This window comes from Phalacrocorax carbo, chromosome 2 (genome assembly GCF_963921805.1).
Source record: "Phalacrocorax carbo chromosome 2, bPhaCar2.1, whole genome shotgun sequence".
NCBI lineage: Eukaryota > Metazoa > Chordata > Aves > Suliformes > Phalacrocoracidae > Phalacrocorax > Phalacrocorax carbo.
Genome location: NC_087514.1, coordinates 144,439,753 through 144,455,116, shown reverse-complemented (window position 1 = coordinate 144,455,116; position 15,364 = coordinate 144,439,753). Strand labels below are relative to the sequence as shown.

The 15,364-nt window shown below is 44.6% G+C and overlaps 1 protein-coding gene across 2 annotated transcripts in view; it reads left to right on the top strand.

Annotated features, from left to right (window-relative positions):
• Window positions 1-8,747: 8,747 nt before the first annotated feature.
• NMT2 (N-myristoyltransferase 2) overlaps window positions 8,748-15,364 on the top strand; it is a 38,850-nt gene continuing 32,233 nt past the window's right edge. The window contains exon 1 of one of the 2 annotated variants that reach the window (XM_064444689.1): window positions 8,748-9,035. In XM_064444689.1, coding sequence (XP_064300759.1) covers window positions 8,926-9,035 — 110 coding nt within the window. In that variant the 5' untranslated portion in view covers window positions 8,748-8,925. The remainder of the gene's footprint in view (window positions 9,036-15,364) is intronic. The other variant, XM_064444688.1, reaches the window with a different exon arrangement.

The window sequence follows — 15,364 nt, the reverse complement described above, 5'->3', positions numbered from 1 at the left end:
CTTTTCTAAAGTGTGTGGGTGACAAGTAAGGGTTTTTTGAATCAGTGCTGCCATTTGCATCTCTAGCATTTAAAATTCTTAAAGTTGGAATATCTGCCACCTGGTGGTGAACTGTTTCTCCATATATACTGTGTATAAAACACAGTTTATCATTGCAATATAAGAAGAGTTTATAACTTCAGTAACACCAGCAGGCAGCTGGCAAAGGATCATCAGTTGTTTCATGGGCCTGCTGTCAGTCCGAGTGCAGCAATCCCTGTCAGCTTGAGACACCTTGCCCAGCATCTTAGCTGGGGCAGTACTGAGCTTATAACATCTCCATTGAAACCAAAATGCATCATCACTGATGGCAGTGTAGTATGCTCAAGTGCAAATGTGCCCGTTTTCTCTCACGTTTAGATTAAAATAAAGTTAAAATTATTTTAACTACTAATTGTTTCAAAAGTTGGGAAAATACGAGCAGCTCAATTATTATTCTTTTCCTGTTCCTCTGCTTACAGACAAATGTAAGCTGGCAGGTTAAGTGCTAACCTTACACATGTAAGTGCTAATCTTACTCATATATATATGATATATGATATATGTAATATACAATATGATGATATATCCTATATCATGAGAGATATATACACACGTGATATTTTCATGATATATGTCTGATATTTTCATTTCCAGGCTGCAAATAATTTGGAATTGGAGCTTCGGGTAGACAAGTAGGCAGCGACCAAGTGCCATTTTCAGACTAGAGGAGCATTTTTTTATGTAACTCATGTAATTCCAACTAATAAACTGACACCAGTTACCGTCTTCTATTTGACAGTAGTAACAGAAAGAGTATCTAGTTCTTTTTAGCAGCAATCCTCTGGTATCCACAGATTATTAGCTTGCAAAATGTGGCGCCTGGTCTGTTATCACTTAACAGAAGTACTTCTTGTTTTATTGATGTGCTTTTCTTCTAGGAATAAACAGTGCCAGTTAGTATGTTTGATCACTAAATCTCTCTTCTGCCTTGGAAACTTAGAGCCGCAGGGAAGGAAGATGTGATGACAACAGGGAGGTACAAATGAAACACTTGGTTACTGTTTATTTTTGTAATTCTGGAGAGAAGGACTTTGTGTTCACATGACTGGAGACACGGACTCCTGAATAAACCCAACTAATGAATAGTCCTGCCAGTTTTATATTATAAAGATAGGAAATAGTGCTTGAAATACTTCTGTGGAATGAGGAATCCCACTTTCAAAGGAATGGCTGGTCCTCCTGCAAGAGGCGTTGGGCATTAAAGCTGGAAAAAATTATTTCAAAGGACTCCTGTTAAAAGTATTAGTTTTAAAGGGTTTTGGGGATCTCATGCTTGTAGGGAGTCTGCATGAAAATAACACAGCAGGAGATTTGCCCACACACTACCCTCACCTACACGCTTAGGGCAGGGCCTTTGTCGCAGTGTCCCCTGCCTCTGGAGATGAGAGGAGCTATGGGTCTTTGCTTTCTGCTCCCCTGTCTGCAGGGAATCCACCTTCTATAAACCCACCCCCCTGATTCGACCTTCGGTTTTGTGCCATGCTGCGAGGCCAACATCAACGGGACATACAATGTGACACTCCAACGACATTTCGGCAAAGCTATTTGTAGGCGTTGGTGAGAGTGAGCTTTGTCAAGCTATCTGCCTCTTTGTCTCTATGCCATTAGCTCTACCTTGAATTTAACACCTCGTAATCCTATATCAAACAATACAATAATAATGAGGGAAGCACAACACAACAACCAAGTTCCCCCATATGAGGAGTGTTTTCATCTGAGAGCTGGATTGGTCTTTCATTCCTTGAAATCAGCAAAGTATACCTATGTAAATGTATGCATATGCATGTGTGCACGTGCACATGAATGTCTGTAAATTCATTTAATGTAAAAGCCAGCTTAAATGCTGGTTACAGCATTTTGACATCAAGTGATGCTAAAGGTCTCTCACCTAGGCTAACTGGAAGAACTGGCACAAGCGCTCATAAAGGCTTGTATTAATTAACTTAATTGTCCTTGTGGTCTGACATTGCAGTGTCAAAGCCATGCTTGATGCTGACTTTCTGCTGTGCCTATGCCCCTGACTTCCATGAGTTTTATTTACACTTGCCTACTAGCCTAGATGCAATGTCTAAACTTTGTGATTAAAGCTTGTCTAATGTCTATATTTTAAGTAATTTACTCTGCAATTGTTGCAACATTTGACGGAGGCTTTCCTTTTGCAGAAAGTTGTAAAATTCTGAAGGGTGAAATTTTAATGTAAAATCTCAAAAAATTTTGCATAGAAATGGAAGAGTTATAATAGAGTCTGATTTCCCATTTTCTTCATAGGGCAGATACTGTGTCCATGAGACAGTTTTTAATTCAGTGTAATTCTCCATGCAGTAGGTATGCATCCTGAACAATGCTGTTAATCTGCTTCTAACCACCCAGAAGGAATGCAGAACCTTTATTGGCATTATCCGTTTATCTGATTGGTAAGTTAATGGGATACTTCTAATTGGAGCAATCTGCAGAACATTGGAAATTATTTTCTGTTTGCTATCATGGAAATGTGGGAAATACAGCATCTACCCTGAAGTAACAACACACTGACCCTGAGCAGGTTGTCACCACGAGGAGCATTCTGTTCATCGTAAAATACTATTATCCAAGGTCTGCTTGTCTTTAGGCTGCAATCTCCCAAGACTGGAAGAGCACCTTTTCAAATAAAAGTGGTTTATGCTAATGGAAATAGGTAATGAATACTAAAGCGCCATTTGTTTGGGGATAGCAAGATTTCGGAGTTTCTTTCTCTAGACCTGAACTTTGAGAACTATCCTACTGAATATTCTCAAGGTTTCCAGACGCTAGTCTCCATTTCAGGGTGTCTAACAGTGTTAAATACCCTAGGGCAAACAGGACATGTAGGAGCACCCTAATAGTTCTAGTCTGTTACAAGCACTCTGACAGCTGTAGTCAGGCTGCCACCTCTTCACTCTAGCAGGAAAAGATGTACATCTATCACAGGAGAGAGTCCCTTTTTGTTTGGGGATAAAGAACTATAAGAAACACACAAAAAGAAAACTCTGAAAACTTTCATTTTGGAAAAATACTGAAATAGTGAACAGATGAAGAATAATTCATGTATCTATTGCTCCCTCCATCCAGAATCAGGGAAAAAATCCATCTTGGCTGTACCTGCAGCTCCCTCCAAAGAGGAGGAAACAGCAGGCGCATTGATACAGGGGAACTGTAAAAGGCTGATGGGAGAACTGATTTAGGAGCTGACAGGAGTAAATTGGATTGCTTTAGAGATTAGATGTGCAGAAGTAATTGCTCAGTATTGGTCAGAGCTCCTGCAGCATCAGTGTCAACACCATCATTGTCAATAAATCTGTCACCACTAATTCTCATTCACATATAAAGTTTGAGAAGGGTCTGAAAGAGTTAGAAAAAAATAGACATGGAAATGAAAAATATGTATGCATTTGTAATAATCATTATTTAAGAGTCAGTTCTGATTATTAACTATCTTTTAATGTAAAACATGATTTATTTACTTTTTACCTTTTGGGGCTAGAGACCCTAAGAACAGAGGAATTGCGGTGCTGGAACCGGTTCGAACCTGTGTTTGATCTAAGTCATCTGCTTCTAACAATCATCAAAAACAGATGCTTTGGAAAACTGGGGAAGAAATCTGTGCTAGTGATGATAACTCCACAGGATAAAAATCTTGCTATCCTTATTGCTTATACCCTTAAGCACGAGGGTTTGTATTTATCATACATATTTTTTAATGCTATGATATGTGTCCGCTATGCATGTAAATGCCTAACCGTTTTTTAACATGGTATAGCCCACAGCCGTCGCCAATGCAGACACCAGTATGGAGAATTAGATGCTTCAGTGCAAAAGTTAAGACTTAAAACAGAAGAGGTGTGGTATGAGCTGCATTTTAAAACAGAATTTGACAAAAAAAGTTGAATGTCAGAGTGCAGCAGAAAGAGTTGGCTGTTCTGAGAGTGCTCGTCCCCCAGTTTGAATGCTGCAGCCAACACAGGCCAGCAGCAAGTGGGCTGTGGGAGACAGGCAAGGCTGCAGCTCACCAAGGGTGGTATGCAGCAGGAGGCTAAAAAGTGGGTGAGACAAACTGTAAAGATCAGAGATGGCATCACACAGGTACAAGTGTGCAACACATGGGACCACAAGCTCGTTTCATTCCCTAACATATTCTGATGTTAGCGGTGACAACTATATAGGTGTGTTTTGGTGCATTTGTTCAGTGTATTTTGAAACTGTATTATCTTCCCTTTGCATCTCATTCAGGATTGAAGCAGGCAGTATTCAAGTTCTCAGCATAAGAAGCAGCCAATAAAAAAAATCGTTGTGAGGTAGTACTAGTAGGCACTTGTACAAAACAAAGTCTAAATGTATTTATTTGCTCCATAAGTTTTGGGTTTTTTAAATATTTATTAGGAAAAAAGAGAAAATACTAAACTATTAGCTAATTTTCAAATTAGATCAGTTTTGCTTCCAATTTACAAGATTACAAAAAGCCCACAGCAAGCTGTTTATTATTATTACTTGCAATATCAAGTCCATTTCAAATTATAAAAGCCATGAATATTTCAGTGTGATGCATAAAGGCAGGAGCAGCCCTACAACTGCACAAATATTTTGGGCACTTTTCTTCTGCAGTCTTTAATACTCAGAACACATAGACTAATCAGATGATGCCAAATAGTCCGGACACTGTATTATAGATCACTAGCTCACTGGGATGTAATTAATATGTATCACTAGTCAGGTAAACAAATCTGGATTATGTCTGGCCGCTTGAGGGAGATTGTATCTGTGACTGGCTGGCTTTGTTCAGTCGCAAAGAGAAGGGTACGACCCTGACCATGTACTAGACAGTCTCACCTGATGGTTAATCCAATAAGCGAGATCTGACAAACCCCCCATACAGACGTGGGTGTGAAGGCTTCCCAAGCCTCAGTATTTCTTACCGCCAAGCTTAGATGGCTCCTCCCTTGGTAGCCTAGGGTTCTTTGGAACTCATGTCAGCCACTGAAATGCCTGAAGTATTTGAGAGTTTGTAGGGCTTCGTTTTGAGTCCTGGATTTTGCTGTGGGAGTCAACTAGGAAAAAGCTAAATGTGGCATCACCAAAGCCCATTTGTGGATCTGGGCCTGTACTCATATGCTTACATTCAAGCTGGCTCAAAGCCTTCCAGAACTGTAGGCACAGGTTCATTTTGTGTAGCCGCGACAGGCCCATGACTGCAACTGTTATGGAAAGCAGAGAGACAGAACTGGGGAAAAGAAGTAGGATGGGGAAAGATCTAGAAAGCTGGGATTTGTGGTGGTATAGAGGGTGCCCTACACAGAGGTCTGTTCCTCAGTGGCTCACAGTGGTGGGAGCAGCTAGTCAGAGCTACATCTGTAGTGCTTTACTGACCTTTCTCTCCTGTCTTCCAATTTGTTGCCGTAAGCAACTGGATATTTTGGCTACATCTAGCAGCAAACCTAGACTCACTACGAAAGCTCTAAGGAGACCTATGAAAATAACCAACCAATGAGTAATTAATCAAATGCTGGAATCATTTTAATTGATTTCTGGATATGCTGTTTAGTATTACGTGTATCTCCTGATTAGGAAGTCTGGTTTCCTTTATTATTAATTTTTAGCTTTTGTGTAAAATGACTGTGCTTTCTTCTTTTTAATCGACATAAAATAAAAGGCTTTTATCTTCCTGATACATCTAGGAAGAGGTCTTTTTAATCAATTAAAACCAGTAAATTTGCACCTTCACAAACACAGGCTTTTTACCTGGTAAGTTTAAAATGAAACATTTCCCATAGCTTTTGACGGTCTGCTTAGACTGATGTGAGTGTGTGGGTTGTATCTGCATCGCTCGTATGCAGCAGTTTGGGGACTTCCCAGACATACCCACCAGTGACAACAGAGATCTTAGAAGGACAGATGCCCACAGACAGCCTGTTTGGGCACATCAGCTGCCGTCCACGCTGCTTACTGTCCTAATGGTACATACTGCATGAACTCACTGTAGTTGAGCATGTGGGGTCCTGAAATTCAGAGGCACATTTTTTCACCTTGCTGCTCTGTTTCGGAAGGACACCTATACATGTGATAGCCAACATCTATCAAGTAGTGCAACTGCTGAGCAGTGTCTGTAGAGTGAATTTAAACACTCCGGGAATCTGTCTGGTAACTTCAGAAATGCAAAGCTACATCAGAAGTCCTCAGTACAGGTCAGATGCATACCTCTTGCTTCTGGTCAACTTCTCTACTTGTGGTATAAGTAAAAGTTGCATATTCATGAAATCCAAAGCACAATTCAGTGTTGTCATTTGGCCTTGTAACAGTCGAATCTGGAGTATAAGCTCGGCTATGCCTCTCAGGAGATAAACTGTAACATCCATAAGGATGTTCTTCGCGCATGCTATGAAATCTAGAACAGCAGCCGTTCTGCAGCTATACTTGTCCTGATCCCTTTCCAGGGAGACCTTCCAGCAGGGGACAGCAAGTAGTAGCTTGCTGAGAGAGATTCATATTGCCTCTTTTATCGTCACTGTGAATGGCACGAAGAGTCAGGATCCAGGCTTCCTATACTCCATTTGTCCCAATGAAGTGAGGAAAATTGTGGTAAAGGACAGAAGATGGTTAAACCCACAGTTTCTTCAACAGAGTGATTCAATATAGCTGTTTAGTCATCGACATACTGTTCCTCACTTTCTCCTACACATTATTGTGAAGGGAAAAAAAAATCATTAGCAATCACTGGATTAACTTCTCTCCAGGCTATGGAGCAGCTGTTCACAATTGGTTTTTGTTATTGAAAACTGTTGGGTATTGTGCCTTTGTTTTGAGATTTCCTTTCCTATACATTACAACTGACTGAAGGTTTAATTCTAAAGATCATTTCAAACTGTGGTAATGTGGTAGGCACGTTTACCCTCTGAACTACACGATGGCTTGACATTGGGAGGTCATATTTGGCCAAGTGTTAATTACAGACTCTGTCAATTTTGCAATAGTTGAGGGTAGGCCACCTGTGTAGAATTTTTTTCTCTTTCCCTTTAGTCATTTGTAGAAGGTCAACACCACCTTAACAATTCAACCATATCCAGGTTTTTAAACATACATGTGCTGTCACAGTATATTTTATTTGGAATGTGCTGGTTGAATATCTTCTAGCCTTATTGATTTAGTACCCTTGAATTTTCCAGTCACTGCAGCTAGTATTTCAAAACTCTCAAGACAGAAAATACCTGTCAGATGATGGAAGTCCAGCATAGACTGCAGTCACTGAAGTTTGAACACAGTCATGACACATCAGAGTGTACCATGACAGATCATACAGCTGATAAACCCATACTCCATTACCCATTCAGAATTGTGTTTCCCTCTGTCCTTTCACAAAGCAGGAAGGGCTTCCACAAGTCCACCTGTGGCAGGAAGCAAATATTCAGTAATTTTAATAGCGTGGGGGCAGCACTTCCTGTATGATATAACTGACTACTTGGTTAGACCAAGAGGAGTTGGAAGGTATTTTGGGAGAAATGTTACAAAGTAACAAGACTCCGCACAGAAGCCTTTGAGAGCCAACCCTACTGAGAACTGAGCAAAACGGTTCTCCAGGAGACATCAGCCATCCCTCTATCGTGCAATTATATACTTCTGCATTATAAAATCAGCATTACTGTTACTAGCCTTGTAAAGTACAGCTCATAGGGTGACCTGTGCCTTGGATTTTTTTATCATTCCATTGTCTGCCTTTGACTCTTATGCATTTGCATTACAAGTTCCAGTTGCAACTGGCATGTTGTAAAGGACCAAGTGCAGCAGGATGCAGAGTGGCCCAGGGCTGGTGCTCAATACCCGCAGGTTCAGTGTTCAGCTGTGAGGGGCATGGGGCTGTCTTCTGCTTGGGCAGCGAGATCTTTTACTTAACATGTCACCTGCAATATCTGACAGAGCAAAACATTACACTACCTTAAACTAAAAATAGGAAAAAGTAATCCAAATCACCACCTTAAATCAAAACAGGAGGAAGTAGTATCTTCATGTTAAATGGCTTTCAAGAGGGCAATAGTGATAAGGAGAAATTACAATTGATGCACGCTATTCTTATGTTTTAACCTGGTGTTTGGCAGCACTTGGAAATTCTGAATCTCCTTCCAGAAGTCTTAATACGACCCTGGAAATCACAAGAGTTCAAATAATTCCTGCAAGTTTCTCTTTATTTGTTTTCCTGGGTCCCGATCATTAGCACTCAACTCCAGTTTTTTCCAGCATGGAGCTTGTAGAAATACAAAAGGCTTCGGGAAAACCCGAAGCGCTGCCAGCGCCGGCGGCCACGGCCGCGCAGGGGGATCGCCACGGCGGCCGCGGCAGCGTCTGCCAGCAGCAGCTTTGGCGTCCCAGGATTTGTGGTGTGAGAAGGCAGGGCTGGGAGCTGGCAAAGCGCGCTCCGATGCTCCTGAGGCCCGGCAGCTGCCGCCCCGCCGCGCCGGCCCTCGCCTGCCTGCAAGCCCCGACCCCCCGACCCGGGACGGCCGCCTCGGGCCTCCCCCCCTGCCGGTAGCGGCGGCCCGGTGCGGGGAGCTGAGGCCCGGGGAAGGCAGGGGAGCAGGTTAGATGTCGGCTACGAGGGGGTCAAGCGGCGGCCGGGTGTGAGGGGAGGGCAGGGCGGGGCAGGGCGCCGGGAGCCGGGCGGTGCGGTGCGGTGCGGTGCGGTGCCCGGCGGGGAGCGGCCGGGCAGCCCCTGCGGCCCCCGCCTCCTCCGGCAGCACGGGGGAGGACAGCAGCTAGAGGGAGCTCCTCCGGACCGCATCTGCCCGTGCGCCCCGGTTCCTTTCACAGGCTCCCCCGCCCCCTCCCCTCCCTCCTTCCCCCGTGATGGCGGAGGATAGCGAGTCTGCAGCCAGCCAGCAGAGCCTGGAGCTGGATGACCAGGACACCTGCGGCATAGACGGCGACAATGAGGAGGAGGCCGAGCACGCCAAGGGGTAGGGGCGCGCCGCGGGCCGGGCGGGCGGGCACAGCTCAGGGGGCAGCCCCCGTGTCTGCCGCCGCGGCAGCGGATAAGGCTGGAGGTGCCGCCGCGGCCTCGGTGCGGGCCGGGCCAGGCTCCCTGTGCGGGCTGGGCCGGGGTCCCCGCGCCGCCCGGAACGGGCCCCGCGGCGACGCGTGCGGGTACACTCCTGTCAGCTGGCGGGCGGCCTGCACGGCGCGGCCCGGCCCGGCCCGGCCCGGCCCGGCGCTCAGCCGCGGCGCCTGCGCCTGTGCCGCCCGCGGCCGAGGGGGACCCGCCGGCGGCTGCCCGCGCCCCGCTCCCGGGCTGCCTCCCGCCGCATCTGGCGGCGGGCGGGCGTGGGAGGACCCCGCCGCGCCGCCCGGCTCGGCTGCCCGCGCTCCTCCGGGGGCGGCCTCCGCCGAAGCGGGAGGCGGGAGGCCGGACCCCCGCCTGCGGTGAGGGGGGCGGTGGAGCTGGCGCTTCCCTTCCGGACACCGGCCTTAAAAGAGGGCCTGAAAAGGGAGGGTCGATGCTGTTTTGTTGTCTGCTTTTTCAGGGTTTGGGGGCTTTTCCTGGGTTTTCCGGCCTTTAGGAGGTCCCCGGTAGTAGGTCACGGCGCTCTGGGGACGTGCCCCCGTGCCCCCTTGGGTCGGCTGGTTCCAGCTGAGTGGCTCCCTGGGGTCGGCCCTCGCGATGGGCACCCCCACGCACCCCCTCACACCCCCTCACACGCTCCCTCCCCGGCCTGGGGACCTGTCCAGGCACCGTCTGTGTCAGTCTGTCCTGCAGACGCTCCTCCTCAACGTCACCTATTGTCCAAAAGGAAATATTACCTCTAAATCCACATGCTGTGGAGAGTAGAGCGCGTGTTTTACCAAGGCATTAGCAGGAGCAAACGCTGTTGTTCTGGTTGTAGTTCCTCCTGCGCTAATCTTGCATCCTAAATCTTCCCACGCCGTGGATCAGGCGCTGTCTCCAGTTGCTTTGGGAGCTGATAGGAGAGACAGCCAGCATAAATGTGGCCCCTTGCACCCCACCGGTGTTCGGCTGCATGCAGCGTGGCTCCATCTGAGCACAAGGTGCCAAGGGTCTGGCTTGCTCTGCAGCTGGGGGCTTCTGGGGCAGGAAAGCGGGAGGAAGGTGTTTTAAAAATCGACTTAATTTGAATTTACTTTTTCTACTTTCATTGAGGGGTTAGAAAATGTGATTGCAGAGAAAACGCTTTGTTGTCGCAACTAGGAGTGGCTGGAGTAATCTGAAATAGATTAATCTATACACTGCTACACAATCACCTTCCTCATGAACTTCTGATTCATCAGGTTGAGAGCATTTCTGTAGGTGACTGATGTTTGTGGATGTATGCTTTTTGTCGCCTCCTGCCCCTAGGATTTGCTTGGCAACAAGCAGCTCTGCATCTTAAATGTGGCAAGAGAAATGTAAGAGAATTAGGTGGACTGACTTGTCTGAAAGACAGGAAAGGGGAAGACTTGGATGCTTGCTGCTCCGCCAGTGAATTCATGGCATACACACTAAAATAGTTGTGTCAAAAATAATTACAGTGAAATAAGCCTGGGATATTAAAAAGGGATGAAATAGTGTTTAATTATCTTGAGGCTTTTGTTATATTTTTCTGCATATATATGCCACAGTTGATTCCCAAACATGTAAAAATAACACTGCTAAGAGCAGAGAATGATTATTTACTGCTCTTTGTAGGAGCCAGTCTGGCGTGCCAGGCAAGACTATTTGATAGCTGGGTGATGCCTGTCTAGAATTCACTTGTACCTTATCTCTACTCCAGTTTCCTCTTCTGTTTGTGTGTGTGACCAAGCTGTAGCTGCTCTCTGCATTGTAGTGAGGCTTGCAGCTACACGCTCGGGCTGCTGTGACAGCAAGTGTGGAAGCAATGTGTAAGAAGCAGTGGGGGAACAAAGAATTGCACTTTGGTGTGTTCTGAATTGCACCTTACTGCTCTATTCCAGCTTGGGTCTCGCAGAGCTCTGAGGGACAGCGGCCGTGGGCTGTACATTGTTCTCCCAAAAACTTGTTTTTATTGGATATCCTGAATGTATTTAATGAGTATTTCAAAGAAGCAGCTCTATTAATCTGTGAGTAAGAAAGTGAATGCTTCCAAGTAATACAAAGTTTAGTTAAATTAGCAGTAGATCATTCCAGCAGAAAAAGCCTCTAAGTATTAATATCCGTTTTCTATAACGTTTCTGATGCATGAAGTCTAATACTGACTTTTTGATTACTTTATTTTCCTGTAATCTTTGAGAATCTTCTTTGCTACTGTTTGTCTGCAGGCTCAAGTATTCAAACGAAAAGACAGACCTTACATTACACTGAACAAAAATATCTACTCTTGATCTGGGAGATTAATAGGAGCCTAATTATTCCCTGTTTTCTCCCTATCGCAGTATATTAATTTTTGAGGTAGCTTTAAAGTTTGGTTTGAGCTTTTAGATTAGATTTTATATACCTAAGCAATTTATGAGCAGTCTTACTACTTGAGACTATGACTGTGTCAACTGACTTGCTAAATTCTGGATGGTCTCCATTGCTGCCGATCATTATTTAATCTCATGCTATTTTAACCCTCACTTTTTTAGAAGGAGGTGGAGTATGTGTTGCATGTCTCTAATAGGATTGCTTTGTAAATGAAGTTACTTTCAAGCTGTTTCTTGACATTTGGAAATAGGTCCTTATAATACTGACCACAAAAAAGCTATGGCTTGTATATATTCTGTATGACTTCGAATTTTTTCTTAAAGTTGCTGGGTTTTTTATGTGCTTGAGCTCAGAAAATACCATTTTCTACTTCTCAACTGTGCAAATGTCTTTGTGCTCTGTTTCTGCTCCTGTTTTTTAGATGCAGAATTATGTATGTTTTGTGACTCATTGCTGTTCTATTCTGTGTCTGCAGCTTGCTCCTGCTAGTTGCATTATGCTGTACTTGTGCTGTTTCATAATAAAGTGTTGTTTACAAAATAGCTTTGTTAGTGTGTATGTAGAAGAGAATGTATTTATTGCACCTGAATCCACCCTGCTGAGCCTAGCTTTGTAAGGTCTCTCAGTTCATTCTAAATAGCTCCTTATGCTCAATGGCAGAAAGACTTTGGGCACAGAACATTTAGTAAACAGATGAGAAAAAAGTATGACCTTTAAACAACTACCCCCAACCCTCAAACAAATTATTTACTTTGAATGTTTTAGTAGTATATCCTTCGATTATTGTTAAATGGCAGCTTTATAACCAGCACTACTTTTAGTTTAAAAAAAAATAGAATAAAAATTAAGGTACTGGAGGCAGTGCTCGGTTTTAGCAGTTTTACGTCTTGGAGTACAGCCTTACAGACTTGAAGGGGGAGGCAAAGGAAACATACAAAGCTTTGAGTATCTGTTGGGTTAGGTTTTAAGCCCTTGCTACTAGGTTTTCATGCTCAAAAAACCTGCATTTCCAAGTACTGAAATGTATGCAAATGAAATCTTCATCCAGAGAGGTTGTTAGTAATGGTAGTTTATTAGTAAGTGGAATTTGAAAGACATAAGCCCTTCTGGTCAGGACCTTCTTATTCTCTTGAAGTGGTCATAGTCTAATACAGCAGTGGGAAAGCCCTTTGCATCTAAGGCTCCGTTTTCTTTATGAACCAAGGACAGCCCTAGTATAACTAATACTACTTTGAAATTTTTTGGAGTCCTGCCCATCTACATGAAATCTGATTTTTGTGATCAAAAAAATCTAGATAATGTCTTCAGAAATGTGGTTTTTCAACCTCACTTACAGAGAGAGAAAAAGTACTGTGAAGGCAAAACCCACACGGGCCTAGGCCTTTGCAGCTTAAAAATAAACATCTGAAGTACATGTTTGGTTTTTAAATTTGAGAAATAGCTAACTTAAAATTACCATTCCATGTAATGTAAAACAGATGTTGATATTACAAAAAGCTGTTTCTGCTAAAGCAGAATTTAGTGTCCAAAAAGGCAACTAAAATAACACTGACGAATATTCAGTGGGAAAGATAATCTCAAGCCGAAACCAAGGAAGCCAAAACAGTTTGACCACCTGAGCAGAGTAACCGTCACGCTCCTCCTGATTCTTCCATCTCAGCTTTTCATGATTTTGCTCAGAGCTCCACAAAATAAGTTTCTCTGCCTTTGCCATGCTCCTCCCCAAATGCAGTAAGTATCCCCATTTTTCAGTTAAAATAACCCCAAACCAACACATGCAGGGAGAAGCAAAAGTCTTTTTTTCACATTTATGCAAAACACCAGATGTGTGTACATAAGTGGAAAGGTACGTGGGTGGGATCATGGGCTTGCATTTGTAACTTGCAGACAAAATCATAAAACTGTGGGCCTAAGTGACTGTCTTAGAGTCATATCCACAGCCTGTTTCTGTGGCAAGGTTAAGTCTTTTTGGGGCAGAACGAGGTCTTTCGACTCTTCTTTTGCCTTAGCTGAATTTTGGTTTGCACGTCACTTTTGTGCTGGCCTCACTTCTTTCCTATTCATCAGACTGACAGAACAGTCATTGTGGATGCAGTTTAAAAGTATCTTAGACTACGCCCGTGCTTAGGTACTCCTCAGCCCAAGTGTGTAGGTTTGCCCTCCTGTCAGTAAAGTGCTCCTGGTGTAAGCATGTCTCTACTAGGCTGACACAGTCAAAGTCTTCCCCCAGTCTAACGTTGAATATTTTTCTTAGTATAACCAGTTGTGGTCTATGTGGTGGGCTGGACCGGGGCAGATGTGTTGATCTGATGCGTGAAAATGTTATGTTTCCTGACCTGTCAGCTAGATGTAGCTTTAACCTGAGCTGCATATCCTTTTCCTGCTTCCCGTGTGGGACCTGCTCTCTGAGTTGTCACTTTGACAGTAGCAGGGTAGTTCAGCAAAAGATTTCATGTTTAAAGGTCAGCTTTCATAGAAGTAGGAAACTTCCCCTGCCCTGACTTCTAAGGGTGAGATACAAGCTTTTCAGGAGGGATGGGCAGGGCAGGCGAGGCGGGTGTGTGGCATTGTATGTAGTGGAGGAGCTGGAATGCACGGGGCTTGCAGTTGGCAATGGCACATTTGAGACCCTTCTGGGTAAGGATTAAGGGACAGACATAAAGCAGATGTTGTCGTGGGAGGCCACCCAGCCAGGATGATGACACTGATGAGTTATTCTTTAAGGAACTAAGGGATGGCTCTAAGTCATCTGCCCTTGTCCTTATGGGGGACTTCAACTTGCCGGATGTCAACTGGGAATACCACACAGCTGGTGCAAATGGGTCCAGAAGATTCCTAAACCATCTGGACAATAACTTCTTGGTACAGGTACTAAGGGAATGGACCAGGAAAAGTGTCTTCCTCAATTTGTTGCTTTTTAACAGGGTTTTGTGGGTGAAGTGGCAATTGGTGGCTGCCTTGGCCACAGCGACAATGAAGCAGTCACACTTAAAATCTATAGTAACAGGAGGAAAACTGTCAGCAAGACCTCAACCCTGGATATGAGGACAGCGAACTTCAGATTGCTCAGGGAACCACTTAGTAAGGTCCCCTGGGGAAAAACTTTTAAAGGTGCTGGGGTCCATCGGTGCTGGTCACTTTTTAAGTACCACCTCCTAAGAATACAGGAGCAGACGATTCCAAAATGTAGGAAGTCAAGCAGGTGAGGCAGAAGGCCAGCTTGGCTGAGCAGGAATCTTCTAGAGATAAGGTGAAAAAAGAAAGTATATGGCCAGTGGAAGCAAGGTCAGGCAACACGGAAGAACTACAGGGATGTTCTTCACCACTGCAGGGAGGAAATTTGTGCGGCCAAAGTTCAATTGGAGTTGAAGCTGGCCAGTACTGTGAGGGACAATCAAAAGGGCTTTTTAAAATACATTAATGGCAAAAGGCAAACTGGAAATAACATTGGCCTGTTACTTGATGAGCATGGTTACCTCACAAACAGGGACATAGACAAGGCAGAGGTATTTGATGCTTCCTTTGCCTCAGTCTTCAACACCGATGGTGGGCTCTGGGCGTCCCAGAACCCTGGGCTAGAGAACTGTGACTGTGGGAATGATAAACTCCCAGTCAACCCTGAACTTGTGCGGGACTTGGTGCTCCAGCTGGATCCTGATCAATGCTTGGTCAATGGGGCCCGATGAGATTCATCCAAGGGTACTTAAAGAGCTGGCTGATGTCCTAGCGAGACACTCTCAGTGATTTCTCAATGCTCTTGGGAATCTGGAGAGGTCACAGTTGACTGGAAGCTGGCAAACATTGTCCCAATCTTCAAGAAGGGCAACAGGGATGACTCCAGTAACTACAGCTCTGTCAGTCTCACTTCTG